A 19,899-nucleotide genomic window follows, 5' to 3' on the forward strand; every position below is an offset into this window, starting at 1 on the left:
AACAGAAAAAAGTTTGCATTCGTTATTTAACATATGCGTTCAAGTAATAGTCACTTATAACATAAAGCACTCAGGACCGTGCAATGGTTAATTGCAAGGAATTAATCTGATTTTTAGAGAGTGGTTGACACCTTCCTCCTCTTGGTCATGAAACCAAATCCTACCTAAGTGTTCGATGGCACCATAGCAAAGTGGAAAAATCAAGCAATTGATCACTAGTTCTTGAAAAAATCACAAGATATCATGAAATACACCAGAACTTCTAGACTCCTACTACCAATCTTGGAAAATATCCATATAATGTGGGCGCATGATGAAACCAAAGGATCCTTTCTAGTATGTTTAGCTCAAAAGTGATCAGCAAGCCCTTAAGAAAATGGCAGATTGTTGAGGTTTGCCAAGATACTGCACTTTGACCAAGGATTTCTAGCCAGTTGACTTCTAAAAGAGTTCTATACAGTACGGGGACTCCCTATTGCACAGCAAGCAGACCTTGTCACTGCTCAAGGATACCTAGTAGCTTGAAGATGGTCTGCATACATTTGTTTCTTCAAATTCTGGCGGAACATTGTTTCTATGGTTCCACCCCTTCCTGTTTACCCGTCAAAGGCTGGATGCAATTATACAGGCTTTTTCCCAGGCTGTCTCACATTTGACTTTTATTTGAATAAAACCAGGTGAAACCAACCACTTAAGAATATAAAAATGTATACAGTTCATTTCTTGCAACACTAAAAGTATCTCAAGAAATTACATTTATCTAACAAACATAATAACCTATTATGACCAACTTCAATGCCGTCTTCTTGTTCAAATTAGTTACTTCTATGTGGTTAATAAAAAGCATTAGATCGAATAAACGCTCATGTTTATGGCCTTTTTTATGAGATAAGTCTTCACGCATCATCAATTCTGCATTGTATATGATAACCCCAGATCAGTTGATGAATTCATTCTTTAAGATAAATTTGATCTTGCATTATCAGAGGATGCAAACTGAATCTGCATCATGGCTTTGTTCATGATATAATCAACCTAACAACCAGCAATGTTCTGGCAACAACTTCTGCCACTTGAAGATTACATTAGCATTCTTCTCCAAAAACAAGAGGTTCTGACCATCTGGCTCTAGCAATTATCAAGATGAACATGGAGTAAGCAACATGAAGAGCAAGTGGATTGTGATGGTCACTGGTGAAAGTATAATAGAGATACCACCTTCACATCCAACTCCACTTTAATCTATATGCAGATTTATGTGCTATGTGATCACAATAATATTGAGCCAACAATTTGCACTTAGACCATATTTTTTTACGCACTTACGGATGAACATGCCACTAATATTTCGGAAGATACACCTTGATGTCTGCTATTGGCTAATAGTATGGTGTTGATTAATGAGGAGAAACAAAACAACATTAAATGCTAATTGGATTTATGGAAGTTCTAGAGGATAAGGGCCTGCATATTAGCAGACAAGAGAGTATAAGAAATGAAATTTAGTGCAAATAGAAACAAAGACGAGATTCCAATTAAGATTGATGGCCCAAAGATTTCACAGAGTGATCACCTTTGTTAACCAGGATCTATTATACAAAATGATGGAGAGATAATGAAGATATATGTAATAGAATTAGTTGGATGAAGTGGAGAGGTGTTTCTGGGATATGCAATTGATGCATGTCATGGCATCGTAAAGGAAAAATTTATAGAACAGCAATAAGGCATGCAATATTGTATAGCTTAAAATGTTGGGCAATAAGTAGTCCAAGAAAACAAGTTGAGTGTAAGTACATGTGTAATTTTCTAGTATTTGGTACGATGAAGGATGGTAATGGTTACAATTATGCAAAAGGTCTATGGGGAATTTGTCAATATGTTCAAGTATGTGCATCACTGATTGTAGCAACTCAAAAAGAAATGTTTGTCATAACTTTTTTAGGAAAAAAAAAAAACAAATCTAACTTCATCAGAACTGAATCCCATAAAGATTCTCTCCTACAAAATGACAAATATGATAAACACAAAACTTCCACTTGTTATCTCTTGGACATGCATTCCTTCCAGTTCTTGTTATTTAATAAAAGCTACGGGTAGACCAGAGGAAAATAACAAATGGCTCAAAGCACCGAGTATTAAAATTTTCAAAACCTAAACATAGATGGCAGAAGGCCTTTCTTATCCTCACAACTATGTACTAGGAAGAATGAGTCTTAGCATTGAATACAACATTTACCCAAAAGTTGTAAATAAATCTCACCTACACCAAGAACTAGCCATACCTGAAACTTTTGGGGGATTGTTACATGATGATGCTCAATAGATACACTCATTGAAGATGGTGAAACATCGAAAATCGTGTTCTCCCCCTTGTAGTAAGGTAGAAGCTCATATACCCCTATATGAAATCAAAGAGAAAATAGAAAATGACAACCCGAGCAAATAAGCTTTCTCTGACATAACAGAAAAGACACCACTAAAAAAAAAACAATTACAACCTCTTAATCATGATCAAGTGTAGAAACAAATGAATTCAGGAAGGCTGATTATTAAAAATAAATATAAAATTTAGTTTAAAATAAAATATCAGTCAAAAAAAAAAAAAGATTCACCAACTAGCAGATCATTAGACTCAACATCACAATGACAAATGTTATATGGTCTATAACTATTATTGAAGCATGGTAAGATTATCTTGCCAATTAAAAGCTACAACCACTTTTCCCCATAAAGACTGCACAATCAGTAGCAGTTTCAGGATAAGTTCATATATAGCATGCTTTGTGTTTAATATGCTACTGTAGAAGGCCTTTCTGTAAAGCTGTCGCTCTTCACAAAGAAGAGGAGGAAAAGAGGAGCAACTTTTGACTTGATCTGCATTTAGTAAAGCCACAAGACACATGGCAATAATAGCACAAGTGGATGCAGTAAGTTTAGGTCAAGCTTGAGCTGGACCTTGCCTCTGCTGAATTAGGCAAACACCGTCAGCTTCAAAATTTCGGCCTAAACGCTATCTTGATTTGAATCAGATCATGTCAGCTTAAATTTATTTGATTTATGAGTCAAACCGAAACAACTAAGCAACTTCATGTTGGTTGTAGTTGGATCAGATGGCTTTTGGTGCTAGGCTTGATATCGTGCTTTCAAGGGGGCACCCAACTTGCTGGTTTAGGTAAAACATGTTTCTCTCATTCTAAATTGGATGGGCCTGGTTGAAATCTAGATCTACCTAAGGGATGCAATTGGGCAAGCAAACTGAACCAGTGTTAGATCTTAAGAGAGACAAATGAATTGAATAAGTTAGCTCTTAAACAGGCAAACAAGCCACTTTCAATGAACAAAAGTAGCAGCTTTATAGTAGCTAAAGCTAAATTCTAGTTTTCCAAGCTTCTCCTGCTGACCAATTTCGGAGTTTTCATTTGCAAAAAAGCACTTTTTGGTCGAGTATGATTATATTGATAACATATTAGAAATATATTGGAATCGTCGAAATAGATCAGATTGTGCAGTTATTCAAGGAACACAAGTTCAGCATGTGCAATTAAGCTACAGCACTCTTGCAATGGCCTATACTTGGCAAAATTAACGATTGAGTACATATAAAACAGCACAGCATTATACCTACAGTAACATCCTTAGTCTCCACCTTCAAATTCTAAAAATGAAAAACTTTTAAAAAAAAAAAATTTAAAAAAAAAACCACTAATAGTGTGCACAATAACTAGTTAAAGCACACATCAATTTTAAGATGCCACGGAGTGAAGACTTGACAGAATAACTGGATGGATATCTCAAACAAACTCCAATCTTAAAATGCCCTTTCCTCGAGCAGAATATGAAATTTTCATGTTTATCTATGACTGGGACTATACCATTACAAGGAAGTTAAAAAGAGAGTGGCACTTATGTTAAAACCAAACAGCTTTTCATGCCATACATGTCAGGACAAGCGACCATGATGCTGCAGTAGGAAACAATACCTCACTAAAAACATCTTCTGCCAATTAGGAATCCTCCATGGGACATACAAAAGTTAGAGGTAGAACATCAATCAAAGGCTCAGTGGATTACCTACAATTGGATAGAGTAGAGCAACAACCTCCGATAGAAATAAAGGGGGCTGAGGAGGAGGACAAAAGGGAAGGGAGGGGGAGAGCAACAGCCTCACAAAAGCATCAAGATTACGTAGATCGTACTCAGAGTAGAATGAGAAGAATCAGCAGACTTATCAGAATGGGTCTCAATGCAGTTTGCATCAGCAACTGCAAACTTTAAAAAACAATAAGAAAGAAAATCAACATGACCTTTTTTTAACCGAAAAGTACATCAGATTTTAAAGAATGCAAACAACAGCTCCATCAAACCTAGCATTTAGACATGCCAAATACAAAAATCATGAGTGGAATGCACATTGGAATCTAAAAGGGGATGTAACTGGTAAATCAATCGAGCAAATCAACTAGATGACTTATCAATAGGGCATGGAGATGACCTAGAAAGAATATAAGAATCAAAGATATGGAAATTGGAAAGTGGCCATTGAGTCTGACCAAGTCCTCAAAGCTAGGGCTACAGATAATGTAGATATGAGCACAAACAAAATTCAGATCTGATTAGATCTAAATATTTATCCTTCCACAGCTAAAACAGCTAGAAAGTAGAAGGAAAGAGAAGAAGGGGTCGAATAGAGGAGGAGAAGAATAAAGAGAAATGACACTTTGATGAAGGTAAAACACAATAAAGGAGTTACTCAATTCATAATGATCCATATATCATACATAATTTGTCACTTCCCATGAAACCAAATCTATACACAACAACAAACCTAAAATCACGTTTATAATTCATAAACAGACTCACAACTCACTCTTAATGGACCCAAGACTCTTACATTCCATCTCAAGATAGGATTCTTAGTCAAACAAAAGCTCCATTGCATCAAATCTACTCACTTACCTAACAAAAGATAACCAAAGACTGTATAGTAAATTATTATATCCACTGGATATCTATAAAAAACAGTGAAATCTTTCCAAATCACAATCCTAATAAGTTTAAAGCTTTCCAAATGCAACCTGGACCAAAGTAGGACCTTTAGATGATATTTCTACTCATAATAGGACTCAAATTCCACTTAAAAATAGCTTTATGAATTAGTGCAAAAATTGCAAGAAAATAAGAGATTCTTAACCAACTCCTCTAGACTCAATTAAGCTAGCAAATTAACTAAGCATAGACCTAAACTACCATATTTATAAAATAAGCTCAACAGACACAATCAATGGAAAATCACTAGAACCATGGAAACCAACTTAAGATTGGTTCCACTCTGGGTTGTTCACTAACTTGAACCACATGTGCCCTTAGTCTCAGGTGCCAAAAGAGACATGGGAACACATTTATAATGGCTGGTGTCTGGTGATGTTCATTATGGATGAAGTTTGATGCATGATAAAATAGCTGTCAGCTAGCATATATTTCAGATCTAGATACATCTTAATTTTCTTGCTTTTTGGTAGTTAAAACAAGAAGAAAACCAATAAAGAAGGACAAAAGAGAAGAGCGGAGTCCTCGTAATATATAAAGAAGACAGACAGCAATGAGTAACTTCATTCAATAACTTCATAAACCATATTTAATTTGTCACTCGCCATGGATTGGTCATTCATTTTAACAGACAAACAACCCAAGAACAGTGTTACCTAATCATAAGAGAACTTCCATCTTGCCTATAATGAAGGTAGAATTCTAAGTTACAGAACCAGACTCAAAAGAGGACTCCCAATCAACACAATATTCCATAATACTTAAGGTACAACCAGTCCAAATAGAGTCACCAGGTCAATGCAAGAATTGGATGCCAAAGTAATTGCCAATGATGCCATGTGCAAACTAGTTTGTCTTGTGCATAAAATTTGTTGTTGGTCATCAGAGATACTACTTACAAACATGGTCGTCAAAAATGCTAATTGAGCCAAATTTGTTGAAATGTCAGTCACAGACAAAATCACCAAAAAAAGTCAATCTCAGGGAAGATATTGGTCGTGGATGAACACATCAAAGATATTGATCACACGCAATGTCATCAAAGAAGCTGGTTGCAGATGAAGTCTTTTAAAATGTCTGTATACAAAGTCATCAAAGATGTTGGTAGATTGAGGTTGTTGAAGGCGCTCCTCAGAAACATCGTTGTCAAAGATGATAGTTGCAAATGAGTTGGTTGAAGATGTTGATCATGGATGAAGTCATTGAAAATGTTGGTTGGAAACAATGACATCAAAGATGTCAATTGTAGAGTAATCAAAAACATCATGCACAAACAAAGACATTGGTCAAGAACAATCACCAAGTGTGTCACTTGTGGCCAAAGCCCTCGAAGACTTTACAATGAAAGTGGTCAAAATAATTAACCAAAGGACTTGTGAGAGACAAAAACATTAAATAAACTAGTTGCAAATAAATTTGGGAAAGACAAAGTTGTCACAAGCAAGGATCCTTCTGGCAGTGCAAGTGAGGTTCAAAGATGTTCATCAACAATTTTCTATTTCAAGGAGTTCCAGAAAATAAGTCGCCTTTTAGCCCCTCCAAAGGCATGGAGCTGGATCGAAACTCACTAGATGGTCTGAAGGCTCAAGCTCCTGCCCTTATGTGCACTTCCATGGCCTTGACTCATGCGGACAAGGCTTCGGTGGTAGAGTTAGACAATTGCGCCGGTATTGCATATGGCTTCACATTCTAGTGTGCATAACTGCCCAATCTATATACAAAATTACAAGAGCCTTCTTAATTGAACAATGCTTCAATAGTAGAGTTGACATTTGTGCTAGTATTGCAAACAGTTCACATGCTAGTGTATGTAAACCACTAATCTTTGTAGAAACTTACAAGAGCTTCTTAATTGAGTGAAATTGATGATTTCATGATGGCATGCTTTCAATCACCTTAAGTGGCTTAGATGATATTACATTTCACTATTATGGCCAAACAAAGGCAAGTTGATCAAGGGTCGTGAAGAGCAATTTCAACCCCTTTTCCATTCTTAGAATGTTCAGAGTAGACCTTTAATATGAATATTTAAGAATCGTTGAAGGTCTTAGTCTCTGTTTTGGTTGTTTCATTATTAAAGCTCATTATGTCAGAATATCATTAATGATACCTAGCCCCAAATCTGTACCGGTGAATACCCAACAATTAGCAATGGACCAACGAACCATACCTTTTCTATCACTGTATCACATGTCTCTACGTTAAAAAAGGGACCATTCAACCATCCAGTGACTATATATTTAGTTCTTATTAAACAAATAATTGAGCGTACTAATTAATTCTTTAAAAAGCTTGGCATCTATCTATCTATATATTGGGAAAGCCCTGAGTCCAGTATGTGTGCTGGAGTCGAGGCCTTCCCATGTCAAGGCAGCAATTTGGCATTCATCCGACCTGGAGAAACGAAAAAAAATCCAATTGTATTGTATCCCATATAGTCTCTCTACCAGATAGAACCCACCAGCTGATTCAAATCCTTGATCAAAGCACGTGCATAGCACATGCAAGCCTCCAGTTCTAAGTAATTCCCTTAGGTAATATTTAGTTGCCCTTATTCTAGGTGGAATAAGGGCTTATTCCACCTTATTCCCCCAAACACCTTCTAAAGTGGTGGTGGGCCCCATGGGAATACCAATTTCGGTCAACCTGCATTAATTGCACCTTATTCCCATCTACCTTGAATAAGGTATTCCACGTTGGACCATGGAATAGCCTATTCTAGGTCTTTAATGAGAATTAATTGCACCTTATTCTAGGTTAGGGAATAACACTGTATTAATTGCACCTTATTCCCGATGGAATAGCAGATTTCCAACCAAACAGAAATCTGGAGTAGGCGTGGTGAATAGCTATTCTCTGGGAATTTGTATTCCTATTCCAGGAATACCAAAAGGGCTACCAAACACTACCTCAAAGTCTTGCTAATGCTAAACATACATCACAATATTAAAGCATGTCATGATCAAACATGTTCCTCATGACCATTTTACCATAATCTCATTTATCTAGCACATGTTTATTAGAGATTGGGACGAGGTCAAACGGAATATTTTAGGCAAACGATGTCTAAGAATTAGTGAGACTCAATTAAAATAAGGAAATACAACTTGATCAAGAACATGTGTGAAGTTGTGGATGTAACTAATATTAAGGGAAAAAGTTGTTTATCTGAAACCTTGGTTTTATTAAGGATATACAAGCATGTCAATTGGTATTAACAGAAGTAAATGCATGGAGATGAACTTATAAGCTATAATACTCTACTTGCCACATACCATAAAAAAGAGATTTCAATCACACAAAGTAATATGCTAAGAAATTCATATGATGAGCTTAGTATAGTTGAAGAAGTTAGAAGTAAGCATGTGGTAATACTAGGAAGAATCAATTTAAAAATAAGTATTTAAAAGCAAGCTAAAGATAAGAAGGGGAGGCAGCAGGTGGGAGAATGTTCAAGATGCTTTTGACTACTGCCATGTAGAGTAGAGATGACCATGTTATCGAAAGAATCACATACCATGGATGGAAGCAATGACAGGAAAAAGATTGCCACTATCCATTTTATAGAATGGAGCATTACATGAAGTCGATCTCCAAATGAACATCTTTTATCATTAATCAATTCTATGATGAAGGTCTAAAAAAAGCCTGTTTCCATGTATTTTGGTTGGGGACTTCAAAGCCTTACATCCAACCTAAGATAGATTGCAGACCAACTTCCTTAGTCCCATGAACCACGCAACAAATGCTAACTAAAAGAATGTAAAGGGACCCAAAGAAATCTGCATAAATGAAATAAAACAAATACCAAATAGGATCTCATAAGATGACTTGCAATTGTAGCCTGATTTAGGAAGGGAAAAGGAAGAATCCAAATAATGACCTTAGTCAACATATGCAAGTTTTTGCAATTTATCCAAAAATGAATATTTTCACATCATCATAATCATATCTCTTACATCATCATAATTATCACCAATACCCATTTATGTTTCCGGTAATCTGACATCCTTCGAGGGGCCAACTGGGGATAGACCAAACCCTTGGCATTTTTTGCACAAAGTAGCTGCCCTAGGACTCAAACCCATGCTACTGTATGCATCATGATCTTCTAAAACATTTTAATCTTTATCATATTTTGTTTATACACAATTAATTTAACGGATGATGCCTCATCATCATTACCCACTAAAATAATTGGATATAAACAGAATTTGATAAAAAGTAAAATGTTTTAGAAGATCATGATGCACAAACTTTAATCATATAAATCTTAATAAGACATTTGGTCAAACAATATTAAATTTTATGTTATCCCTATTTCTTGACTTAACAATATATTATGAAAAGTTAGCAGATATTGAATTCCCCAAGTGCCTTAATCAAAACTTATTAAACAATAACAGTTAAGTGAAGCAGGTGTCAGCAAACAAAAGCCTCAAAGATGATATTTACATAGATGTAATTATGTACTGTATGAATTCCTTAAATACATCGATTAAACACGTATCCAATCTAATGTATGATAAGACACCATCATGCATTATATGGAACGCAAGTTAGTGACGAGCAAAACAAGACTAAGAAAAATGAAAATAAGATAACTTCTAATCTTACAACATGAAGCTTTAAAAAAATATTCAAAAAAAAAAAGGAACCCCGAAAGCTAGCACAGAAGGCTAAACCAAAATGCACCTAAATTGGGTTCATCAATAATTTTCACATAGACGCAGATCAGTCACACCGGATAACTGAGTTGTGAAGCATGACAAGGAATTTGAAGCATCAGAAAGGATACAATATTGAACATAGCATGCCGCTGACCATAGGCATATAACAGTACTCAACTGATAAATAAAACGAGCTCATGGTGAAAATTTAGAACAGGCATTCACAATGTAGAAATAGATAAGAGTATATATTAGGGGAAACCCTACAAACAAGAACAACAATAAAATGAAACAAAATTATGACCACTTCAAAATGCAAAAAATAAAAAGTTACCACAAGGTATCGATCTAAATGTAAACTTCCCATCCGCATCAGAAATGGCATGGCAAAGTGCAATTTTTTCCCTTGGGGCAGTACCAACTCCTTGGGGACAATGCACCGTTAACACGTCATCTGAATATAAATATACATGAACTCCTAAAATTGGATTTCCCTGCCACAACAATGAAGTGAGATTATACCATTTACAGATCCAGATGAATCCATCAAGTATATAAACAAGCATCATATTGACTTGTTCTAAGAATAAGCAAAATTAATATTTAAGTTATGATCACTATTCCTGACATCAAGATGCTGTAAATTGTATTTAAATATTAATGAAAAAGAAAAGATTGCAACACTCCAGAAATACAATTGCTGTACCAAATTGGCTTATGTGTTCATAATCTTAATAACCATGCATTAGCATCAACTAAAAGTCTAATTACCAAAATCATCATATCAATCTCTATGAGAAGAAATTGTCAATGCAACTTCATAAATGTGCAGTAGCCACAATACCTGTGCAACTACAAATCCATGAAGATCGTACCCCGATACAAAGAAGATATCATCCACCATAATATTTCCGAAGCCCAGATTGACCTACAACAATAAATAACAGGAGCTAAAGTAACACTTCATGTTTTTCCAAGACTAAAAAGGCATAATAGATTTCAAACCTCTGGTGAACCTCTAACTTCAATTTCTAAATTTGGGTGTGAAGCATGTAACTTGTATTTTCCTGTATCAAAAGAAGGAACAAAAAACTTGTAAGTCTTGTACACCATTCATTATAGCATAGGGGAAAAACAATCTTTACAAGATTGACATAAGAAGTTGGAGTAGGATATAAGACAACACACCACTAACATTAGCTTTAATCCTCTAATTTACAAGTAAATAAAATATCACTAGTGCATTTGACATATTAAAATATTTCTTGAAATATCAAGTCTCGAAGCAAATAACTTCACACAGTCAGTATCAGAATCATCATCCAAGCTTTTTTCCATAAACATGGTCAGTCAAGGAGAAATCTAAATGAAAACTCCATGAACAGATTGCACAAGTTCTTATAACCACAGGCACACTGACAGCAAGTTATCAACCCTCTAAGTATGGTGCTAAATTCTTGGCCCCGGCAAGTTTGGTGCCCGCCATGGAATTGGGACAGAACGTATATAGTATGTTTCCACAATTTAAGAAAGATTGGAACCGCACTTGATATTCAAAGGTTCAAGCTAAAGATCCAGCAAAATTTTAGGTCTCTGCAAATCACTGGAAGTCTTAAAAATAAACTACCATATTCCGATGAGAAACTAGCTATCCTCTTATTATCAAAATTTCAGAATAGTTTCGATGGTGAGGGTAGAATAGAAATTTAGCAATTTTTTTTAAGAAACAACAAAATGACTTTTCAAAATATCTAAAATGATAATAAAGGAAGGCAAACTCACGTCTCAATCTAGCCCTGCTGGGATGCATGGGGTATTACTTTAAGGTGAAAAATGGGGAAAGAAAAGAAAGCATGTCAAACCTGGAATGATGTTTGTCAAAGAATAATCCCCTGTTGCTGATGTCAGAACAGATGCAATGACATCATCTGATGGTGACAATAGCTCAACTGCTACACCAGAAGGTCCTCCATCCTTTAAGGAACAACTCTCACCACCAACAGCACCCTTAACCCTTCCTGATATCATGAATCTACAGATACATAAAATCCCCAGTAAATAAGATATGTCCAGAACATAGAACTCCAACAAATATCATCTGTTTAAACAAATAATAGATAACGAAAAAAATGTCCAAAGGTCACAGACCCTGTAAACCGAAAATTGATATCTGCATTTGCGTTACAGCCGTTTTGGTCAATAATAACAGGAACCTGAAAAGTTTACCAAACCGCATATAATTTTCAAAAAGAAATCACAAGGCAATGTCTTGTATATGTTGATGAAAAGTGCTTGCGATACTGGTCCAGCCATCAACTCACAGTATCAGGTTCAAATGACCACCCATCAGGCCCCTTCACTCTGACAATAAATGAACCCTGTGAAATCAGATAGCAATAGCCAATATCAGAATCAGAAGCTCGATCATAATCATGACACACAAGTGAAAATACTTATTTATCTAAGCAGCAAGTACACATATGGATGAGTGAGTGAAGAAACAGCAGATGACTAGATCTGCCAACCATGCTGTCCCTAATAGTATCTCATTCACTCCCCATCCAACACATAAGGTTTGAGTTTATTTTGAAAACTCAAGGAGCAAAGTCCTTTTCTATTTCTCCATTACAATCAATTCTGTGTTCAAAAATATCGCATTTAAATATTCTTTCAGGATGACAGGCAACTATGTCATCCATTGCCTATCCTACAACACTTGAAATCAGTTTATTGGATAAGCAGCTTATAGAGTTAGTTGGAGTCTGCAATCACACTTCCATGTAAGGCATCCAATCCATTAAGAAGATGAAGGACAAAAATAGATTACTTGAAAGTATGAGGTGTAAATCAAAGTCTATTAAATTTGCAAGTTCAAAATACAAAAGATGGAGACACCGTCTCAATCACTTATGTCAGAATTAATAAATGTATTGCTTTAATGTATAAATCACCATTTCTCCATCAGTCAACAGAAAGTATACACACTAGTCAGATATGATAATCTTTTTTGGAAAAAAAAAAAAAGGATGAATATAAGGAAAATATTTGACCATCCAACCACAGATTTTGCTTGAAAAGTGGGTAATACACTTTGCATCACCACAATCAATACTTCAATAGTCATGTTACTTATGTTCTGAAAATATCTAAATGTCTATTGATGCTATAAAGCATTCCAACTCAATCATTACATATACTGATTAAACTTGGCCTTACTACTATGTCCTACCAAGTCCATGAAAAGTCCTAAGCAATATGAAAACCGGTCCAGATATCCTCCGTATATAACTTGGCTATGCTTGACCTTACATGCTGGAATCAGATTTAATGGTACAATACTTAGTCGGCATATCTTGTCATGGTTGAAATGCCGTACACATTCCATCTCTTAAAAACCCCAACTTCCATTTTCCACTATTCCATGCATATAACAGAATCAGCATGTATGTTGATATATGTTCCTTCTCTTCATTGTTACCAGAAACCAACAGTGACCCACTAAGATGAAGCCTTCCCTTTATTTCCATTTTCCTAACAACCATGGGTCCTTATGTTCTTCTTCATACAAATTGTGACATGACATGATGAAATTTTTCCTCAAGTCATCCCATTTCACACATCCTATGATTACAAAGAATCTTCTTTTTCTGTCACCTCTATGGTTCTACATATGCTAGTTGGATGATAGTTCCAAAAAACCTGGTAATTTTTTCCCTTTCAGTGGGACCAACATAATCTTGTACATCTCCACGTTGTGTTCTTCTTCCTCACATTCCAAAATGACAGAAGCATGCAATTGGACATCAAAATATCATTGACATATAGGTGGGCAGCAGTGCCAAATCTATATTAAATGCTTACAAATACATTTACAAATTAATCAACCATATCTTTTGAAAACATAAACATGTATCAGTAAAAGGAGAGATTATTTTATCTTAGAAGAAGACAGTACCTTATCATAAACTGGGATAAAGTAGTAACCATTTGGAGCACATTGAGTCCTGTCCTTGACCAACCCATCAACTGTGCAAAGCTCAACCTAAAAAAATATGTGCCACATCATTAGAAACAAAAAGGAAGTAGGAAACTCATAAAATGATTTAAGAAAGAATTACATGTACTTCTAGTAAGAATTTTCTTAACAATAAGTCAGCTATAACAATGAGTTATACTAACACAAGCAGTAGATAGACAGGATAATTGCTACAATAGTAGGGTGACAAGATTCTAATATTGATACCAGGTTTAGCTTTTGTACTTTAAGGCTCTTAGGCCCATCACATGACAAGTACATGTGTGCATGCTGCTTCGAAGTTGAAAATTTTCACATGGTCACAGAATGAAATGTGTATCACATGCTTGACTCTGTTGCAATTGGCAAAGTACCACTCAGGCCATCATGTCTCACTTCCTATCCTACCGAAACAATTTGTATGTAGATCCAAAATGTCTGTGCACAGAAGCTTTCCAGCAGTCTCAAATAAACTAAGCACATGGCCCTTTTGCAAACAGACCCATATTCAAACTAAAGAGACAAGAAAGATATTGATATCCATGACAATGAGCAAATGAGTGTTTCAACCACTTAGGAAGATAAGGGAAGGAAACCTGAGGTAGCACGGATTGAAGCTGTAAGAAAGTAAGTGACACATCAGAAGAAAAAAAAAAAAAGAAGAAGAAAAGAAAGAAAGAAAACTCAACATGATGTTCAAGATAGCCCTATATAGGAATGTTTTGTGAATGAGGACAAAAGGGCTGGTCCCCGCTAGCTGGAACAAGGCCTGATGATCATGGTTAATGATAACAGTACCACCATGCTCCACTTGTTGCACTACCACAACATTTGGCACCTTACATGTCAAGCACCCAAAATTTTAGAGATATGAGTTTTGACGACTAGTGAGTGACCATCAAACTAGCAAGTCTAATACATAAAGCTGCATCATGTCTATATGTATTCTGTGTGAGACTATCATATGAGAGCTGTTACCTATAGCTACTTTATGCCATGCTAAACTTGACAAAGCATGGAGTTCTAAGTCGGCGGTATCAATTCTAACCAATATTGTGTGTGACCCAACCATCCAATACCAGTTATGGCTAATGGATACATCACTGGAATTCCTATCTGCCTCTTCTCCTCAAAGCATTTACCTCCCTGACCTTGAAAAGAATTTCAAAATCAGTGGTAAGCTAATCAGTGAAAAGTCATCACAACCATCCAAGTAATCTTAAATCCCTAAATTTTGTTAATTTCTATCTAACTTTATGATACCAGAAATCTCTCCAAACTTTTAACAAATTCTCAACCTCTTTCTTATCCCCAATTTCTAACCTTAACCAGAATTTTCCAAAATGACAACTTGTGATCTGGTGTACAAGCCTTATCAAACTCTAACCCCTTGATTTAAAAAGGGAACATTAGGGCAATTTTCTACTTAAAGTGACAATTCAATCGATAAATTGCTTCTTGGTTTCTGAATTCACGATCTTCCAGTGGAGAAAAGTTTCTACTAAGTTGATCATTCTTTTCAATTAAATAACATTATACAGCCACGAGGCCAATCAAAATTTTCGTAGATCTGCTGTTCATCTACTCGACGGTCAGTTAGTCAAACAAAACCTACACAACTGGAGGGGGGAACTTACCGTGATGTCTGAGTAATCCAACTTCGTATCAGAAGCCTTTCTTGATTTGATCAAAGACGAGCTCGCCTGACAAAACCACTCAGATTTCAGAAAAAGCAAAAAGAAACAACAGCATGCAGCGAAACAAGAAAGCAATTCAACCGCTCAAGAACACGGAACCAGGTAAAAAAATAGCGCTAACAGATCTAATTCACCAAAACTAAGGTTCTTGAGCGATATAAGTGAGAAATTTCACCTCGACGAACCCGCCACAGCCATGGATCGCATCGGCAGCTGTTGAGGAGGCGAAGAGCGCGATCAGAAGGAAGAAAAACAGATTCGAGATCGCCATTGCTATCTATTGGTGATCAGATCTCCATGAGATGGAGAAGTCGAGGAAGTTAGGAAGGATCTGTTCTTCTCCCTGTAACGTCAACGAATTCTGCCCCTCGTAAAACCCTAACCCTCTCGCCGGCGTTAGGACCCAGGCTTTCGGGCGGCGGGTCCCCCGTGCACTTATATAGACCCCGAGATCCCGGCAAAGGCCCAAAGGCCAGGCGGGGAGCTATGGGTACTCGAGTCACCGGACAAGGGCGCATAAAACGTTATATGAGAGCGCATCATCTGCCGTCCATGTTTGATGACTGAGACCATCCTGTCCGCTTGTTACCTTGCACCAAGCCCCTCGCGCGAGCAACGCAAAGGATACGAGCCACGCGGATGAAATGGCCGGGCAGGGGAAAGACTGAAGACTCTCGTGGCTTATGTTGCTTAACTATCGTGGCAATCCTGAAATGATAGATTGTTTAATCATAATAGTATTTCTGTACCAAATCTGATAAGGAAGGTTCAGTCTATGACTTCTGCTGCTTTTTACCAATTGCAGAAAACTCATTCTCCATCCAGATACTGTGGTGCTATTTCTTTATCTCAACTTCATCATTCTTCTCATAATATTATATGGGCTCCTCCCCCCTATGGAGAAATCAAAATAAACTTTGATGCTTCAGTTACTAGTCATCTGGCCGTAGCAACCTATGTTATTCGTGATGCTTCAGGGGCACCCTTGCTTGTTGGTGGAAGCATTTAGACTGTTCCTCAGTGCCTTGTGCTGCGTTTACTGCAGCTTGGCTTAGTATAAAGGCTACAATACTTTAATTGCATACTTCAAAGGTGCTAATTGAAAGTGATTCTACAACTATAATCTCTTGGTTGCATAATGCTCTATTACACCGATCCCTGAATGACCTTTTACTGCTTGATTTGAGGTATTGGTTTTGTTGCGGCCAATCGCCTCGTCGCCCGATCGCCGGGAAGCGTGCACCTGCAAAAGGAAGTCCGCACTGACCGGAGGCGGCTCCGGCGGGACCCTCCGACGGTCAAGTCAGAGAGGTGACTGGGCAACAGTGAAATGCAGACAGAGAGCTCTGAGAGGGAGAGAGAGAGAGGAGCGAGCCTGCGTATGTGGGAGAGACGGGCGGATCGATCCTTTGCACTGTTGCCTTCCCCGGTATATATAGTGGAGCACGGTATGGCGCCGTCATTAATGGCGCGGACAAGTGAGGAACTGTCAACTCACTGTAGGCTGTCAGAGCCGCCGTGAAAACATCATGTCGCCGTGTAGCCGTCTAATCACCAGGGTTGACCCGGCTCTCGGCGGGACAATGCCCCTAGGTAACTGTGCCGCATGTCCGTGTCAGAGCTGACAACGTCTGGCGGCCGTACGGCGGTTGGTGGAGTCGGCCGACCCAAGGTCGGTGGCCAACAGAGTGGCGTCGGACTCCTCCGTCGGTCGGCGAGCTTCAAGTGGGTCGGCTACCGGACCTCTGGGTTCAGTCGGTCGGGAATAGACCGTGGAATGGACGTGGTTAGCCGCTGATGGCGTCCGTTGGCCTGCCGCCCGACTTACGATCGGCCGGTCAGAGTCGTTCGTCGGGCCGTCGGTTAGTCGGTCGGGCCGCCAGCCGGTCGGGCCCTTCGATAGTCGGTCGGTCGGTCGGGGCCCCGAGGTCGGGCCCTCCGATAGTCGTCGGTCGGTCGGAGCCCCGAGGTCGGGCCCTCCGATAGTCGGTCGGTCGGTCGGGGCCCCGAGGTCGGGCCCTCCGATAGTCGGTCGGTCGGTCGGTGGGTATCCCCCAACAGTTGCCCCCCTCCACTCCTAAGTCGGGTGGAGAGCTGGCCGATGCCTTCATTCGGGTAGCAAGGCCGGGCGACTGGGAGTGGATTTGTCGCATGTGCAGATCCGACCGTACCGCCGGCTGATCCGTTGTCTGACACCTCACGAACCCCGAGAGATCCGAACGTCTAGTCGATGCCAGAAGTCGCGCCGGCGTACGGTGCCGGACGCCGCGTCTTGTCGTCGTCAGCCGTCACGTCGGTGTCAGAAGATCGGGTGCCGGACGATACGGCGTCAGTCGATCGGATATTCGGCGCCGATCGTGGGTGAGGCGTCCCATCGGGAACGCGAACCGGCGCGGGCGGCCGACTGCGGAGCCAACCCCCGCGCGCCGCGTGTCAAGGTAGTTGGCCGGCGCCCGCTCCGGCATTTAATGCGGGCGTCCCGGGGCGAAGCGCGCCGAATCCTTAGCCAACCGGCGGGCGCCACGCGTCGCGCATCTGGAGGACCTTGGTCGGCGCGGGAGCATCTCGGCCGTCGGTCGGTCCTATATATATAGGACCTCCCGGACCCTGACCCACATTTGCCATTTGCTGGGGGAAACTCTGTCCGGGCGATTTCTCGGTCGTCTCGGGCAGGGCTCTTCTCTACCTCCGGAGGGTCCATCGGGTTCGTGGTCCTCCTTCCCTTTTTTGCCTTCTTCTCTTCTTTCTCTTCTTTCGGTCCCTGCACAATGACCAGGAAACCGACTCAGGGAGCTCGGTCGGGGAACCCGACCGACGACACCCGATCGGCTCCGGAAGATGAGGCCTCCTCGCTTTCGGGGCCGAACGTCGATCAGCTTCGGGAGCACTATCGCATCCCGGAGCAGTTTCGGCTCTCCGCCCCAGGGGCCGGCGGTCGGGTCAACAACCCTCCGCCTAGCGACCTGGCGCTGTACGTTGAGGACCTTCGTGCGGGTCTTCGACTTTCGATTCCGGAGTTCGTCCGGAATCTGCTGGATTACTACGGACTCTGTCCGGCGCAACTGGCGCCGAACTCTGTCCGGCTAATCATTTCTTTCGCGCTGTTGTGTCAGCTCTTGCCGACCAACCCTCGCATTTCCCTCTTCCGGGCCTTCTTTGTGCTCCGACCCCACCCTAAAGCCCGAGGGTGGTGGCTCTTCAATCCCCGGAAGGGTCTTGCTTTCATAACCGGTCTTCCATCGTCCATTCATGGATGGAAGAATCAGTTTTTCTTTGTTTCCTCTTCCTCCTCTTGGGGCTTTCCTTCTCGCTGGGGTGTACCCCGAACTGAGGCCAACGACAACAGTCGGGTCGACGTGGACGATCGGGAGGACTTCCACCGACTCAAAGATATGTCGGTCCCGAAGCAGAGGGAGCTTGTTACCAAGCAAGCTCTCTATGATGCCGGCCTGAGTCTGGTCCCCCGAATAGGTATCGCCCGATCCCCTAGCTTTTCTTTTTGTTCGGCTTTAGGGTAGTTCCGGTCCGGCCTTTGACACTGGTCGGTTTTGCAGGGACACCGCCGAGGATGAAGCCGACCGACGCCGAAATTCGTCAGTTTGCCGCCGCGAGGAAGAGGCCAGCGTCGGGGGCAGGCCCTTCGCGCCCTTCCAAGAGACCAGCCCCAGTCCAGCCGACCGTGGAAGCGTCGGCGACCGAGGGGTCGGAGCCAATCATAGCCCTCGCGGCTCCGACCGTCCGAGTCGAGGAGAGGTCGACCGAGGAAGTGGCCGAAGGGGTGTCGGCGGTTTCGCCGCCGCGGGTGGAGCCGGATGTCGTTCGGGAAGCCGAACATCGTCCGGAGGCGTCCGCTGGCGCAACGGGGGGCGCCGGGTCGAACTCCAGCGTCCCATCGCTGCCAGCCCCGTCGGTCGGGGCAGCTGATCGGGGGAAAGCCCCGATGGAGCCCTCGGAGGAGGAGAGATCAATGCCCCCCAGCGCATACTACCCCGAGGGTGCGTCGGCCTTGGCCGACCACAACCTTGCGAGGAGGTTGTGCCAGGGGATCCTCCTCCCTACCGACGTTCAGTCGTTGCGGTCTCGGCAAGTGACCGAAATGCTGTCGCGGTTCTACCCGTCGATGGTGGAGGTAAGCTTCGCGTCACCTTTTACCTTAGAAGAATTTTCGTTTGCCACATAATTCTGACAAAGCTTCTTTCTGTCGGCAGTTGATCTTCACCATGTCCGAGCTGGAGGCCGGATACCGAAGGTTCGGCGACGTTCGGGCAGCCTTCAAGGAAAGGTCGGCAGCGGCCGAGGCCGAGAGAGGGAGGCTGGTCGACCAACTGCAGGAGTCGGTCGACCGGGAGGCCAAGTTGACGGACGAGGTCTCCCGGCTCATGGCCGAACTAAAGTCGGCCAAGAAGGAGGCCAAGCACAAAGGTCGGGTCGTGCGCTGTCTTCGACGCGAACGGGACGGTGCCACCTC

General features: G+C 40.8%; 1 protein-coding gene across 1 annotated transcript in view; it reads right to left on the minus strand.

Annotated features, from left to right (window-relative positions):
- LOC105045008 (uncharacterized) overlaps positions 1 to 15,837 on the minus strand; it is a 36,318-nt gene extending 20,481 nt beyond the window's left edge. The window contains exons 1-10 of the mRNA XM_073257622.1: positions 15,607 to 15,837; positions 15,372 to 15,437; positions 13,675 to 13,761; positions 12,041 to 12,097; positions 11,868 to 11,932; positions 11,582 to 11,751; positions 10,725 to 10,786; positions 10,564 to 10,647; positions 10,054 to 10,213; positions 2,286 to 2,401 (exon numbers count right to left, since the gene is read on the minus strand). Of these exons, the coding sequence (XP_073113723.1) occupies positions 2,286 to 2,401; positions 10,054 to 10,213; positions 10,564 to 10,647; positions 10,725 to 10,786; positions 11,582 to 11,751; positions 11,868 to 11,932; positions 12,041 to 12,097; positions 13,675 to 13,761; positions 15,372 to 15,437; positions 15,607 to 15,702 (963 nt within the window). The 5' untranslated portion in view covers positions 15,703 to 15,837. The remainder of the gene's footprint in view (positions 1 to 2,285; positions 2,402 to 10,053; positions 10,214 to 10,563; positions 10,648 to 10,724; positions 10,787 to 11,581; positions 11,752 to 11,867; positions 11,933 to 12,040; positions 12,098 to 13,674; positions 13,762 to 15,371; positions 15,438 to 15,606) is intronic.
- Between the last annotated feature and the right edge of the window lie 4,062 nt (positions 15,838 to 19,899).

Source organism: Elaeis guineensis, chromosome 5 (assembly GCF_000442705.2).
Source record: "Elaeis guineensis isolate ETL-2024a chromosome 5, EG11, whole genome shotgun sequence".
NCBI classification, from domain to species: Eukaryota; Viridiplantae; Streptophyta; class Magnoliopsida; order Arecales; family Arecaceae; genus Elaeis; species Elaeis guineensis.